General features: G+C 36.9%; 1 protein-coding gene across 23 annotated transcripts in view; it reads left to right on the forward strand.

The window, feature by feature from the left end:
- The window catches only part of man2a2 (mannosidase, alpha, class 2A, member 2), an 80794-nt gene that overhangs the window by 32266 nt on the left and 31413 nt on the right, over positions 1–17115 (forward strand). For 22 of the 23 annotated variants that reach the window (XM_087311715.1, XM_087311722.1, XM_087311728.1 and 19 more), the window contains 7 exons: positions 771–957; positions 5278–5455; positions 6267–6469; positions 9131–9313; positions 13582–13696; positions 13780–13847; positions 16569–16734. In XM_087311715.1, the coding sequence (XP_087167841.1) occupies positions 771–957; positions 5278–5455; positions 6267–6469; positions 9131–9313; positions 13582–13696; positions 13780–13847; positions 16569–16734 (1100 nt within the window). Of the gene's footprint in view, positions 1–770; positions 958–5277; positions 5456–6266; positions 6470–9130; positions 9314–13581; positions 13697–13779; positions 13848–16568; positions 16767–17115 lie in introns of all 23 variants that reach the window. The other variant, XM_087311735.1, reaches the window with a different exon arrangement.

The following is a 17115-nucleotide window of genomic DNA, read 5'->3' on the forward strand; positions in this document are numbered from 1 at the left end:
ATTCTAGCTGAAATAAAACAAATAAAACTTTCTCTAAAAGAAAAAATATTATCAGACCTACTGTAAAATTTCCTTGCTCTATTAAACATCATTTGGGAAATATTTAAAAAAGAAAACTGAAATGAAAAATAATTCTGACTTCACCTGAACATCACCTTTCAACATCACCTGAAAGCTGAATAAATAGCTTTCCATGTTTGATGTGTTTTGCGTGTTTTAAATGTGCATCTCTTAATTCTTTATTAATTAAAGAATTCACGTGAGAATTTAAACAGTGTGTCGACTGTCTAAAATATGCAGCAATTTTTACAAAAACACAAAGTCTACAAAAGTTTGACATTTGCTTGATTTTGCATTGAATTTAATGATCTTGGAGGATCTGCTTAGTAAATCATACATTAAAATGTGAATAAATCTCCTGGATAGATCATAGAGACTTTAAGGATGCGCTCTTTTGATTTGTGACAACAAACGACCTAGAAATGCCCTAGAAATTGTAATGCAATATGTTAAAAAAACACTTGCGAAAAAAATAATAGCATCATGGCAGTGTGTTTTGCATGAGCAAAGCAAAATAAATATGCCACAACTTACCTAATAAGCCCAATAGAGCAGAATAGAGCATTTGCAATCATTAATTACATGTGGGAAGCGCTTTAAACGTCTAATGAAGGTTTGAGAAAACACAAACCCTTGGCATCTGCTTTTGAAGACTGTGCCAAAGTCTCCTGCCAGCCTGAGTTTATTAATGAGATTTTCTTTATTTGCAGATATCGAGTCGAGCACAGACATGTTCTGCCACATGATGCCGTTTTACAGCTATGATGTGCCTCACACGTGCGGCCCCGACCCCAAAATCTGCTGCCAGTTTGATTTCAAGAGGCTGCCGGGCAGTCGAGTCAACTGCCCGTGGAAGGTGCCGCCCAGAGCTATCAATGATGCCAATGTGGCCGAGAGGTGAGGAAATTTTGTATGAATCTTTAATGTGATTCGGGAACAACGAGTTTTCTCAGGGAGCGTTTTGTTTGGTAATTCGTAGGACCACAACTGAAGTCTGAATTTTTTAGACCCCTGTATATTTCTGTGTAAAGGAGAGAAGATTTTTTCACCACATTTCTAAACATAATAGTTTTTATAACTCATTTCTAATGACTGATTTATTTTATTTTTTGCCATGATGACAGTAAATAATATTTGATTATTCAGCTTAAAGTGTAATTTAAAGGCTTAACTAGGTTAATTAGGCAAGTTAGGGTAATTAGGCAAATCATTGTATAACAGTGGTTTGTTCTGTAGACATTTGGAAATCAAATATAGCTTAAGCGGGATAATCATTTTGACCTTAAGATGGTGTCTAAACATTAAAACAACTTTTGTTCTAACCGAAATAGAACAAATAAGTCTTTCTCCAGAAGAAAAAATATTATCAGACATACTGTGAAAAACTCCTTGCTCTGTTAAACATCATTTGGTAAATATTTTTAAAAAATCACTGGAGGTTAATAATATTTTTATGAAGTATTTATATTATTTTCAGTAATATTATTGAATAGTAAGCAAATGTGTATATGATTTATGTACAATGTTTTCTTAAAGTCATATATTCAGTACTTAGTACTTGTATTATATGAAAGACTTGGGGCACGATGCCATTTTGTGCTGCATTTCGGCGTTTTTTAAAAGCTTTGGTGGACACACGCCTTTTACTTTTACCAAACAAGTGGTTCTATTTAAATTTGCATGGTAAATCTAATATTTTAAATTTTTTTTTTTTGTCATGTTAGGTTTCTAGTTACTATACTCTTAAAATCATTTAGCATAAATTCACTTGTTTTTTTTATTTTTATTCTAATACAAATTCTGCTCTGAAACTGCAAAAATGTCCAAAGATTAGTCCTTTTTTGTCACATGACATGGTGGCAGATTTGGATACAGAAATTAGTTAATAATTAAGAATCTTGCTTACAAACAGATGCATAGTTATTATTTTTATTATTATTATTATTATTATTATTATTTTAATACTCTTTCGGGTACATAATGAATTTCTGAAACTAGCTTTATTTCTTATATTTTATAAACATGCAAATGTCTTTCTTTCTCACAACATTGAATGGTAATAAAGAGTCGGTTAATGCTTTAAACTTTATCTGTATGACAACACATATGATTGATTTATTTCTGATTTCTCATGGGCTTGAAGATTGTAAAGGCAAACTAATCTTTTCTGCTTTCTGACATATCAAAATAACAAAATGAACAATAAAAGGACAGATCGCAGTTAACAGACTGGAGATCAAGGTTACAAATTAATAATTATGTGCTGTTGGTTATAACTTGACCATATCTTCATACATGCCTAAATGCTGGAATCAAAATAAAAGATAAAACTGTATACGTTTGAAGTCCGAACCCCCCTGAATTGTTCGCCCCCTCTTTATTTTTTCCCCAATTTCAGTTTTTTTTTAGATTTTTTTCAACACATTTCTAATCATAATAGTTTTAATAACTAATTTCTAATGACTGATTTATTTTATCTTTGCCATGATGACAGTAAATAATATTTGACTAGATATTATTCAAGACACTTCTATACAGCTTAAAGTGGCATTTAAATGTTTAACTAGGTTAATTAGGTTAACTAGGCAGGTTAGGATAATTAGGCAAGTTATTCTATAACGATGGTTTGTTCTGTAGACTGTCAAAAACAAATACAGCTTAAAGGGGCTAATAATATTGACCTTAAAATGGTGTTTAAAAAATTTAAAACTGCTTTTATTCTTGCTGAAATAAAACAAATAAGACTTTCCAGAAAGAAAAAATAATATTAGATATACTATGAAATTTTCCTTGCTCTGTTAAACATCATTTGGGAAATATTAAAAAAATAAATAAATAAATAAAATTTAATTAAATGAAAAGGGGGGCTAATAATTCTGACTTCAACTGTATATGTGATTCTGGACAACAAAACAAGTAATAAAAATCTTTTATTTTGAAATTGAGATTTCAACATCATCTGAAAGCTGAATAAAAAGCTTTCCATGTTTGATGTGTTTGGATAAGACCATTTTTGGCTGAGATGCATGTAATCTGAGGGTTAAAAATATCAAAAGATTGAGAAAGTTGCCTTTACTAATCCAAAATTTAGCTTTAATATATTAAAAGTAGGATTTTTACAAAATATATTAACATAACATGATCTTTACTTAATATTCAAATGATTTTCTTTGATCATTTTGACTCACACAATATATTTTTGTGTGTTTGGGTATTAAAACATAACATTTAATCATATTCTGTTGAAATGACCAAAATGACAACACAAAGATTTGTTCATTTGGCTGAATGAGCCTTAAAGGTCAGAGTCAGTAAAATGATCTGACCTTCTCATCACCAGCGTGGCTGTTGCACTGATTAATACAAAAGCAGGGAATTAATTAGATCGGGGCGAGTTAAGCCAAAGAGTGAATGCAGGTTAATATCCTGTGTTCGCCAACAGAATTCATTTGTCCGTCACCCAGCTGGCGCCAGCTGTATTTATATGGGTTGCGCTTGAACTGGGCTCGAACCCAAATCCAGCGCTGAAGAAAACCCAGGATATTAACAAGCTTGTAGCAATTAGTTTGCACCTGTCATTACACTTCTGAGGTCTTTCAGGTTTACTGGAATAGGCAGAGGGTTTTATGGGTGCACGTTTAGCTTCATGACTCATTTCCTTTGCCGATGTTCAAACATGCTTTCTTACATTTTGGCGTGACTGGTTAAAACTGAGCTACTGAAAGGAAAACTGGGGCGTTTTATTGAGGACATTCATTACTACGGTTGTCATGTGATCCCTCAGGAGTCATTCTAATGCGCTGATCTGCTGTTCAAGAAATCATTTAACACTATGAAGGTTTAAAACATTTATAACCTTTATAAACATTTTTTCATGCTGCAATGGTTCGGTCCAACTTTATATTAAGTGGCCTTAACTAATATGTACTTACATAGGAATTAATAGTTTGTTACAATGTACTTATTGTGTAAATACATGTATTTATTGTGTACTTATGCTTGATTAAATACATGTATGTAATTACATCTGTAATGAACTTTTGTAGTTACATTTGTAAATACACTGTTGACCATCCCTTACACCTTAACCCATTCTTAAACCTACCCATGCCACCAAACCTGCCCAAAACCCAACCTCTATCCCAACTCAAAAGTAACACAAGTGTTCTCAAATACATTATAAACACAGTAAGTACATTGTATTTATTTTTTTGATTTAAGTACATAGTAGTTAGGTACACTTAATATAAAGTGGGACCAATGGTTCCTCTGTATGCAAAGTATATTTATTGCCACTTTTTGACAACAATTTAATTTATATTTATCATTTATTCTTTTACTATTTATTATCATTTATTATTAATATTTTACTATTATTATTATTATTATTATTATTATATCTCTTATATTTGTAAGAAATGAGTCTGCCACCCTAAATGGTGAATTGATGCTTATTTCCCAAAAGGGCTGACTTATTAGAGAAAAGAGAAGTCAACAGGGTCTTGTCTCTGCATTGCTTGAGGTGACTACAACTGCATTAACATGATAAGATAGAGAGAACAGCTTGGTCAACAGCCAAGGAGCAACTTCATTAACATCTAAAGGCAACATCCAAAACAGTATAAAGGTTTGAGTTTAAGAATGTTCAGGGTTCATACTGACTCCGGTGAACCCAAGGTACTGCCATGTATTTTGAGACTGCTATGCTGAATAAATATCTTCATTGAGATTTTCTTCGTCATCATCATTTTTTCTTACATATTCTTATATATTTCTTTTACATTATAATTAGTGCTAGTGCATTAGTGCAAATACACATCATAGCACAAAATAAAAGTTGGTCAGCTTTAGAGCTGTGACGAGAGCTGAGAGCCAGATGGAGCGGATGTTTGCAAGTGTGGAGTCCCGTGAAGGAGCTTCAGATGGAAACTTTTGTTTTGTGTTTACCTGTCCGCCGGTTCCCTCCTCTGAATGAGCGAGTTTGAGGTACTCGTACATAAAGGTAGCATTCAGAAAAACTAAACAACCGTGAAGAAACTCGACGCAGAGGAACATAAAAACCTACTGCCACTCGACCCAGAAGTATAAACCAGCCTTAAGGAGTTACTGCATTCTGGCTGAATACAAATATTAACTCACCTTCTGAATGTTCTCAGTTGATTCACAGCCTTAATAAAACCCAAGATTTACTTTATATTTGGCATTTTTCTCTTTCAGAGCTGGCGTTCTGCTCGATCAATATCGTAAAAAATCGAAGCTGTTCCGGAGCAAAGTGTTGCTGGTTCCTCTGGGGGACGACTTTCGCTATGATAAAGCTTTAGAGTGGGACCAGCAGTACTTGAACTACCAGAAACTGTTCGATTACATGAACTCCCATCCAGAAATGCACGTGAAGGTACGTTTACAGCTTAACAGTACAAAACTACAACCAATCTCTTTGTGTTTGTTAGAAAAATAATGCAATTAGGTGTAGATTGATCGATTTTTAAAGGCACAGTATGTAATTTTCCCCACCAGAGGGCGTGTATTCACAACAAACAAAGGCGTATTTTGATGATGCACTGACTGAGTGAGGAATAATGGGAGTTGTAGGCTTCATTACATCCTATGTGACTCCTAATATAACTATAACTATAATAATAAATACATTTTAGGCTTCTGTAATGCCACTCTATGCAGGCTAATAAACACAACATATTAAAGCGACTTTAGGAATTTTACTGTTTTAATAAAACATACTGCTAATAATATGACATTATTAGCATGAAAACATTCAAATAGGTGCTAAACAACATTCTTCTAAACATTTTGGACAATGTAAATACACGAGTAAGCAAAAAAATATTATGCTGTTTTAGTCTTTATGTCAGCGTTTCCCAACCCTGTTCCTGGAGGCACACCAACACTACATAGTTTATATGTCTACCTTATCTGACCCATTGACTTCAGGTATTTGGAGTCTCTCCTAATGTTCTGAATCTGATGAGTTGATTCAGGTGTGTTTAATTAGGAAGAGGTTGAAAATGTGTAGTTTAGGCGTGCCTTCGACATTTTAATTAAACAAATCATACATGCCTTTTAAAAGTACTAGTGTAGCTAATAGTGATCTCCACCATAGCACTTGTTTGTGAGTAAAGAAAAATTTTTTTTTTAACAAGTGCAGAATCATGTGAAGATTTCCTCCAAGTAACTCTCTATGCTTTCAGGCTCAGTTTGCGACGCTGTCAGACTACTTTGATGCGGTGTACAAGGCTAATGGAGTGACTTCGGGGGCGAGACCACCCGATTACCCTGTGCTGAGCGGAGACTTCTTCGCTTATGCAGACAGAGAGGACCATTACTGGAGTGGATACTACACCTCGCGACCCTTCTACAAAAACCTGGACCGCATTTTAGAATCTCACCTAAGGTTAGTCAGTCAATACATTATACATTAGATGCATCAGGATCCAATAAACGTACATCTTTCTATCTTATTTGTGCCCTAAATGGTACATATTAGTACTATTAGCCTGTTGCGATATTTATTTTTTGCACGATATATTGCACTAAAATATACACTCAGCGGCTACTTTATTAGGTACACCTGTCTAACTACTCGTTAACGCAAATTTCTAATCAGCCAATCATATGACAGCAACTCAATGCATGTAGGCATGTAGACATGGTCAAGATTATCTGCTGCAGTTCAAACAGAGTATGAGGATGGGGAAGAAAGGTGATTTAAGTGACTTTGAACGTGGCATGTTGGTGCCAGACAGCCTTGTCTGAGTATTTCAGAAACTGCTGATCTATCGGGATTTTCATGAACAACCATCTCAGAGAATGGTCCGATAAAGAGAAGATATCCAGTGAGTGGCAGTTCTGTGGGTGCAAATGCCTTGTAGATGCCAGAGGTCAGAGGAGAATGGCCAGACTGGTTCCAGCTGATAGAAAGGCAAGAGTAACTCTTGTTACAACCAAGGTATGCAGAAGAGCATCTCTGAACGCACAACACGTCCAACCTTGAGGCGGATGGGCTACAGCAGCAGAAGACCAGAAGTAACTGAGGCTACAATTTGCACGTTCACCAAAATTGGACAATTGAAGATTCGAAAAACGTTGCCTGGTCTGACGAGATCGATTTATGCTGCGACATTCGGATGGTAGGGTCAGAATTTGGCATCAACAACATGAAAGCATGAATCCATCTTGCCTTATATCATTGGTTCATGCTGGTAGTGGTGGTGGGAGTGGTGGTGGTGTAATGGTGTGGGGGATATTTTCTTACCACACTTTGGGCCCATTAGTACCAATTCAGCATCATTTCAGACTGGTTTCTTGAATATGACAATGAGTTCACTGTACTCAAATGGCCGCCACCGTCACCAGATCCAAATCCAATAGAGCACCTTTAGGATGTGGTTGAATGGGAGATATCATGGATGTGCAGCCGACAAATGTGCAGCAACTGCGTGATGCTGTCATGTCAATATGAAGCAAAGTCTCTGAAGAATATTTCCAGTACCTTGTTGATTCTACACCATGAAGGATTGAGGCAGTTCTGAAGGCAAAAAGGTCCAACCCAGTACCAGTTGGGTGTACCTATTAAAGTGGCCGGTGAGTGTATTGCGATAAACAATATTATTGTAACTTTATGCCACTCATTATATAATGCCAGAATGACAATATAATATCATCACAATGCAAGTACACTCTTCCAAAGAACACATAAGATTTTATCCTTAAGAATATTTACCTGAATTATAGTCATTTTAACTATTTAATAATAAGGCATTGGAATGTGAAAACGCAAATCCTAAATGAATAATAGTAAATTATAACAAAATGTGCTCCAAAACAGTGACAAAATTCACGTTTAGAAGATATAAAGCTGAGATAAACATGTAAAGCTTGTAGTCACTTCCGCCTAAATGGATCAACGGCTTTATTGACGTCACCTCATGCTTCAGTTTCTCAATCAAATGCTTTCATTTGATGCCCTTGAGCTCAATCCCCCTCTCTTTGTGTTAGGTTGAGATTATGTCAAACATCGGATAAAAATGCACATTTGCTCTGCATAAGACGTTTGGATATAGGAGAAATGGTCGTGTCCAACTGAGCCTGGTTTCTCCCAAGGTTTTTTATCCTTCACTTTCGCCAATTGGTGAAGTTTTTTCCCTGCCACTGTCGGCACTGGCTTGCATGGTTCATGACTTGTAGAGCTGCACATCGATGAATTTGCGCTTCAGTGTTTGGACTCTCACCAGTGAAAATTAAACCACACTGAACTGAAATGAACTTAAAAACTGAACCGACACTGTTTCAATTCACTATAATCTTCTATGTGAAGCTGCTTTGACACAATCTACATTGTAAAAGCGCTATTGAAATAAAGATGAATTGAATTGAACATTTCAAAGCTCTTCACAGGAGCTTTAAAGTAATATTTAACTCAGTTGTTTAAAAATGATTCTAGAATTTTGTCATCAACTATTTAATGGATTTGAGCTCTAACATGAAAGTGAATCTGTTTAAAACGGTGTTATCCAGAACTGCATTAAAATGTCATTTCAGCGCATTAAATATTGACGCTTTTTACAGAAATCAAACTACAAATGGTTCATTTATGACCGCTTCTGTAAATTAGGCTTGAATTGAAGAGCATTTTTACATCGAGCTGCTATTTGACACTTCGTTAACAACTCATCAAGTAGCTTTTAGTCAGAAAATGTCGCTAACAAGGTTTTGCGGAAGCCTTTTAATTTTTAATTGGCAGCACTTTTCAAACTGCAATCAAGGTATCTGAATTGAATCCATTATTTTAGCATGTTTGGAAACGGTCTCGTTTTATTTGCCAGAGATTCAATTATGCTTTGAGTAAAAGCCTGTTCTCTGCGGTATTACTGAGGGACAATTAAAATAGTTATTCTCTGAGTTTTTCTACTGAATTAAGCACGAGGCATCGCCTAATTACTGTCATTACTTAGTCTTTAATTCTATTATGGTTGGCTTCTCAGCTTGTTAAGTTGTTGTGGTTTGGTTCGGTGTCATGCTAACTGGATGCCTTTTTGTGTGTGTTTCTCTGCAGAGGGGCAGAAATCCTCTATAGTTTGGCGGTGGCTCATGCACGACATGCAGGAGTTGAAGGACGATATCCGGTTTCAGATTACTCTCTCCTGACTGATGCCAGGCGAAACATTGGGCTGTTCCAGCATCATGATGCCATCACGGGCACTGCCAAAGAGGCTGTCGTCATCGACTACGGGAACAGGTCTCTGAGTAGATATCTGCAAATGATATGTGCATTATAAAAGGGATAACTAGCAGCTTGCTCTCTGCAACTCTCACATGGTCACCCATTGAAGCTAAGCAGGGCTGCACCCGTTCAGTACCTGGATGGGAGCAAACCCAGCCCTAACCAATTTGGCACCCTAGGCAAGATTTCAGGTGGCGCCCTGTCACATCGCAGTAAATTCCAATGCTAGTGTATAGTCATAAGAAACTAAATTGACTACTACAAACTGGAAAACGTCAGATAAATATGCCAATGCAATTGTAGGGTCCACCCAGTTGGTCCAATGACGGTATCCACTGGTGGATGAAGTATGAGAATTTTAGTATGAGATGGTTTAGAATATTAATATATTTATCCTCGTTTTATCTCACTCCAATTATAAAACATTGATAAGATTATTTTGTTTCCTTTCACATTATTTTAGATTATGATTGAATATTCTTTTGATCTGTTATTATACCTTATTCTCATTTACTCAGATTCCTATAGCATCCCGAGTCTTGCGCCGGCCGGGTATACAATCTCTTAATACAAGCTTGTCAGTCTTGGTCATTAAACAGAGGCGATTAACCACTCTCCTAAAAAGGCAGAACCCTACATTACTCAATTTAGGAGATTTTTATGTGGTCCCCATAGATCTGTTATCTACTTAATCAAGACAAAGTATTTTAATAATAATCGCACAGGATTATAAGTTTGTAGATGAAGGCCTAAATATCCACATTTAAAGTAGTTTCAACAATATTTTGTTGTTCTAAATAGTTGGCCTTTTACAGTCCAAGTATACTTGAATTAATGCCAATTTGTTAGTCGGATCTCTAACAAGATTGTATAGCATGCCACGCTGCTCCGTCTAACATGTTTTAGTCCGTTACTAACCTGTACAGTGGCTTGTAGTGCTATGGACAACAACATTTATCAGTGATAATAACACGAGGTTTGAATAATTCAAAACATAATTTATTAGTCAGGTAAATGTATTATGCCAAATTCAATCAGTCAATTCATAAACGATCAATACAACACATCAAATTATCACAGACAAATCCAAGATGAAAAGATGCATATCCTGACTTTGAAATATACATAACATGGAGCAGGCTCCATGTAATGGGCTGATCTGGTTAGGCAGAATCGCCCTGAGCCTTTCTCAAACCTTACCTTAAATAATCCAAGAATTCCCTCAAGGAAGGGGGTGTGTGTATAACAAAAGGCATTCACACTTAGTGGAAAAGTCACACCCTTCACAGTGGTTCAAAAGATGCCTGAAGTTTTATATTTATTGTTTTGATTATGTCTGTTTCTGAGAGAATGAGACCATTGTACCAATCGCACTGAGACATTTCAAATGATATCAAACATGCTAGTTAAAGTCAGTTTGGTTAATCTAGAACATTCAAACATTGAAATGACCATATGTGTGAGTTGGGGTGGTTGAAGCTGAGCTTCAGCAGACTCAGATGCAAATGCAGCAGGAACTGGTTTTTCCCGCATTCCTACCTGCTGGGTTGTGGAGTCACCAGTCTCTGTTTTCAGCTCATGTTTTGAATTGTCAAAGATATCAAAATATTTGCAATATTTCAACTCTTACAAAATTAACGTTATTGCTGAATATATCTAATATTTACACATTTGCTTGAGGAAGGAATGATGTTGGTAGTTACATTACTATTTAGGGGTGTAACGATTTATCGTTGTACGATTTATTACGATGCAAAAATGTCACAATATGCATCGTGGCGTTATGATGATTTGATTACGATATGACGTCCGTTTTCTCTTATTAGTTGAGCTGTTTGCACGTGAGCTACGTTCCACCTGCTGTCGCACGTGAGTTCAGATTGCAGCAGCAGTAATGTTAGCAGACCAAGATGAGTGGAGGTGAAATAGAGGATGGCCCATCCTCTCAAAATCAGACTTGGTTGTACAGTCATTGCTTTAGACTCGTCCGCTTTTTGACACGCATACTGGGTCAAACATAGCCTAAGTTTTAAAGTCTTCACAGTGGTTTACATACTTTGCACAGCGACATGGATACCTCCTAATGGTGTTGAAAGAGTCACATACTGTATTTAAAAGGTACAATTCACCCTAAAATATCATTCTGTCTTCATATAATGATGTATTGGCGGCCGCAAAATCACACATGACGTGAGCTGACCGTGAGCTGTTACTACAGAGGGCGGACTATGATAGATGCGCGCGTGCGTCTGCTTCAGTGAACAGAACCTGCAGGTTGTGACTAACATTTAGCATTCAACACTGTGACTAACATTCAACATTCAGTTTGTGGAACAGAGCGATCGTTCAGGAGCCGCGTCAGAAGTATCAACAGCAGTGGAAATAAAAACCGAAAGCGTGCACATTATTTAAATAATCATATCGCATTTTAGAGTTACGATTACGACGAGCATGAACTCTCATGAGTACAGAGGTACACTAAAATGCACGTCAACATGATACCCTTGATAGCGCCGACATCAGCGACGCCGAAGAAATAGTAAACCTGCCTAAACAGCTGAAAAGAGCCACGACTGTCCTGTGTAATGAAAAGACGGCCACCCTGTCACTCATCATGCCCAACATGAAGACAGCCATCCATAAAAACCTCTCAGACAGATACACATCAGTTCAGGATTATTTTATAGAACTGCTGATTACCTGGAAATGTAGATTTTTTTTTTTTTTTGCACACACAAAAAACGCAAGTGACCAAGCAAAGCCTTAAGCTCTTACTGTCAAATTCAATTGAATTGAATCATTTCAATAATATTTTATAAGAAGTTTTTAAATTGTTTCATTTTCCAGAGACGGTCCTGTTTAATTTATTTTCTTTAAGAAGGTTCAGTTTAACAAGTTGAAACAAAATAAATACATAAAAAATAGTTTACTTGGTAATTAATTATTTTTAAAATAAAATTTGCATTTCAGTTTAATTTTCAATTTTTATTCCAAATATCGTGATACATATCGAATCGTGAACATTATATCGTGATACACATTGTATCGTGAGGTGAGTAGATCGTTACACCCCTATTACTATTACTATTTTCCATAACATCTATGCCCTTCCATAACATTAGGTGACATTAAAACTAACAGATTAGCAATCTGTCAACGTTGGGATGTAGAAAATTTGGGACAACAAATAGCTTCAAATGATAGAATACATAGCAAACATTAGAAAATATTGACAATAAAATAAAAAGTTTACCCTATTAAAATCAATGGCCTATTCAAAAATAAATAAAGTTTTAAAATCTATTTCACTTTTAATTGTATTTGCATATTGATTAAAGTTATATAGTTATTTAGTGAAGAGCAGCAAATGAATCTCTCGTTGTGTTTTGTTTGATAACAGAGGTGTTAATGTATAATGCACAGATCTTTAATGAAGCATTCGACTACTTTAGTAACTGTTTGTGCTCATTTAAGAGAAAATTAGTTGTGTTTAAAATAAAACATGCAAAAAAAAAAAAAACTTAAAAAAAAGAAGCACTTTTCCGACGGTCGCTCACTGTGAGCTCCTCTCTGCGCGAGCTCTCCCGGCCTAACGCAGACTGCGAGGGCTCAAACAGAGCAGTGGCCAAAATGTCAAGCGAAAAAAAAAAAGTCAGCTGTTAAACATAACCAGCTTTGTCTTTTTGTAGGAAACACACTTTAGATCTTTTTAGGGAAAGAGGTTTTTGAGTCATTGCCATCTAGCACTGAATGTGTCAGGATCGAAAACAAAACCAACTTAACCGCGCTCATTTCTGCCGCCCCCCTGAATGTACAGCACCCTTAGCATTTGGCTATACTACCTATGCCACGGGCCGGGAGACCACATGGGAAAGCTAGGTTACTGTCGGAAGTGGTGTTATTGAGACCAGCAGGGGGCGCCCAACCTCCGCACTGTGTGGGTCCTAACACCCAGAAATAGTGAAGGGGACTCTATACTGCTCAATGAGTGTCGTCTTTCAGATCCTGGTGTTGTTCCAATGCTAAATGGGCATTTATGTCAAACTTCAAAAGAAGAAATGTAAAAAAGTATGCATGGTGGCTAGTTCCTATTGTGAAACTTCCTTATAATAGCTGAATTTTCAATTTGGGTTGACCTAGCCCTTGGATTAACTAAGTGGAGGATGTTCAGCTAATGAAGGCAGTCTCTCAGGCCGTTATGTATGAAATATCATTTCCAGTAAGTGAGCGTTTTCCGAGTTTGGATTGATGACTTCTTGATTAATCTCCTCGTCTACCCACAGGCTGTTACGTTCTCTGGTGGGTCTGAAACGAGTGATCATTAATGCAGCGCACTTCCTGATAATAAAGAATAAAGACATTTATCGCTTCTACCAGACAGAGCCCTTCTTGGAGACGGTGAGGAGCAGCAGGTTTTTTCCTCTAAAGTCAGCCAGTGTGTTTAATGCTCTGACCTGTAACTTCTGTCTCGATGACTGTAGGATGATAGACGCGCCACACAGGACTCTCTCCCGCAGCGTACGCTTATCGAGCTGGAATCTTCACCAAGGTGAGATGCCATCTTTCATGGATGTTGAATGGAGTCATTTTTAGTGTGGAGAATGTAGAGCTGCACAATTCATTCGCTCATTTTCTTTTCGGCTTAGTGTTTTTATTAATCCGGGGTGGCCACAGCGGAATGAACCACCAACTTATCAAGCATATGTTTTATGCAGAGGAGTCCCTTCCAGCAGCAATCCATCACTGGAAAACACCCATACACTTTCATTCACACACATACACTACGGACAATTTAGCTTACCCGATTCACCTATAGCGCATGTCTTTGGGGGAAACCAGAGCACACGGAGGAAACCCACGCGGAGAACATGCAAACTCCACACAGAAATGCCAACTGACCCAGCCGAGGCTTGAACCAGTGACCTTCTTGCTGTAAGGCGATCGTGCTACTCACTGCGCCACCATGATGCCGTTCTCCTAATTGTCCACTGCTTAAAGATTTATTAAATATGACGCGACCCCCTACTGAGCTTGTTGAGGCCTCCTTGTGGGCCGGGACCCCCCTGTTGGGAGCTGCTGCACTAGATCGTGTCATTCACCAGTTAGAAAACTTTACAGTACTTTACTTTTTAATACTACAATTTTCAGTAGAAAGTTATTATATCAGCACGTTTTTTAGTTGTGTAGCAAGCAAAACTTGTCATGGAGTGCATGAATGCAAGAATCACTGGTCTCACTCTCTCACGCTGTGTGCTAAAGCGACTATACAATGCTTACACCTAATACTAAGTCATAATAACTTGCTTTTTCAGAGCTCATAGGGAGTGCGTCACAGGTTGTCATTGTTCAAAAATGACCCAATGTGAATATAAAAGCAACTTCACCTCAGTAAAGCAGGCTAGGCAGACTATATTTACTAATGCTTTGTTGTTAAACTAAAGAAAAATCAACATTATCGATGCTGTAAACTGAAAATAGTCACATCAATCTTTTTCCGGAAGATTTCAGTGGCTGAACAACACTTCTGTGCATTTAAGCCGTTCATAGCAACACAATCTACATCAGCTCTGCGTGACTGAAACAGTTTTAAAACAGAACATTACCCGTCTAAAAGAAATCCTGCAGCCATGGTGTCGTCCTTCCTTCAGCGTGCTAAACTAACTCCAATATTGATTTAGGATTTAAAAAAGTTTCAATTCAGCATTTGTTTTTATTGCTGTCTCTCTCTCTCTCGCATGCACATAAATGCGGCAGGCGGTGAACAGTGGTGCGCAGATGTACAAATCTACATTTGCTGACTAACAGTTTGGGCTACTTATCAGAACTATGGGAATTACCAGCCTGACAAATTTAAATCGGATGAACATTTTTCAGTTTTATGACTTATCCAGAATATAAAAATGCATGTAAATATATTTAGATCATTTACTTTAATCGGTACTGTTGGAATGTGAAGAGACTTTCAACTGGCACAAAAAAATGTTTCTGAAGACACGTTTACCAACTTTATAGCTTATTTTCTCAGTATCGTTCAGCCGTAGCAGCAAAGCTTTTTATGGTTTATCTTTTTTTGTTACTTTTTTATTTTAATGCTATATTTTTCAAATTTTCAATTTCATTTTTAGGTTGTTTCATGAAAGCTTTTGTAAGTTTTGGTTTAGTTTATATTTTATATTTTGTTATTTTCTATTTTTTTTTTCAATAATATTTGTTTAAATATTATGTTTTTTATATATATATATATATATATATATATATATATATATATATATATATATATATATATATATATATATATATATATATATATATATATATATATATATATATATATATATATATATATTAAAGTTTAGGCTGTACTCACACTAGATACAGTTGCCTCGAACCGGGCCAAAGCACGTCCCCCCTCCAGTCTCCCGCGACGGCCCGCACTCACACCACAAATGGGCCTCGGCACGCTTACGTCATCGCTGCTGCTCTGTTCAGTGAGAAGCGCTCTCACTCAGCAGCACAGTGGAGATTTCTCTAGTTATATCGTGTCAGTTGTTTGTTATGCAGTGACATACAGTCAAATATTTCGCCAAACAGTCCTTAGGGATGCGGTGACACGCAGTCAGATATTTCACCGAACATATCCGCCACTTTTGGCGCCCATAAACAATTATAAAGCTCTCGTGCTGCAGGAATGAGGAGGTCTGCTGAAGCCGTGCAGCTGGCGTGCTGTAAGGAGTTCTCGTCTTTAATAAATTACGGCAGTTTGCGTTCACTGAACAGTACGAATGATTAATAAAACCTTTGAGTGATAAAAATCAAATAATTTAACACTGGATCCAAAGCCACAAATGCAACTTAAATGCATAATTATGAAGAATTCAGACAAACACCTTCATATAAAAGATAAGTTTATAATATCATGCGCAGTTAAACATGACTAGTTTACATATTTTAGCACCTTTTTTGTACCTGTGTGCTTGACTGATGCGTTTGACTATAAAAGTGCCATCACGGGTATTGTTTCTGTCAAAGTGCTTTATTAGATCTCAAAATGATCAGTTGTTTTTACTAATTATTATTTTTTTAGGCTCGTTTTTCAGTAACTGTTATTAGTTTCATTTAGTATTACTTTGTCATTTATTGTGAGTCTTATTTTTATTTCAGTAAACGGAAAAGTTTTTTTGGCCAAGAGTTTTAGTCTTTGATTTCGCTTCGATTTACTAAAATAACCTTGGTGTGCAGATGTGATTTCCCCGATATTCCTCTTCCTCAGGTATCTGGTGCTGTTTAACCCGGTGGAGCAGGAGCGTCTGTGTTTGGTCACTGTCCTGGTGAATTCGGCAAGAGTGAGGGTGCTTACAGAAGACGGACAAACGCTACCGGTGCAGCTCAGCGCGCAGTGGATGTCCGCTACGGAGATGAGTGGGGAGGTTTATCAGGTGTGTGTAGAGTCAGTTTGAAAACATAGTCTGCTTTAAGCCTGGTTTATACTTCTGCGTCAAGTGACCAGCGTAACCATCGGCGCATGCAACACGCGTAACTGTGCATTTATGCTTCTGCGTGCTGTCTCTGTTGGTCTGCATTACACTTCCAAAACGCTAGTGGGCAGTGAGGTGTAAATGTTTCTCTGAGTCGAGTTTCTTCGCTGCTGTTTTGCTTTTCCTGAACACTTCCTGAATGTACAAGTGGCTTAAACTTGCTCATTTTGGGGCAGAAACCGGCGGACGTGCAACAACTTTAACTATGAGGTAAACACAAAACAAAACTTTCCATCCGGAGCTCCTTAACGGGACTCCACACTTGTAAACAATCGCTACATT

Source organism: Danio rerio, chromosome 25 (assembly GCF_052040795.2).
Source record: "Danio rerio strain M-AB ecotype USA chromosome 25, GRCz13ab, whole genome shotgun sequence".
Taxonomy (NCBI): domain Eukaryota; kingdom Metazoa; phylum Chordata; class Actinopteri; order Cypriniformes; family Danionidae; genus Danio; species Danio rerio.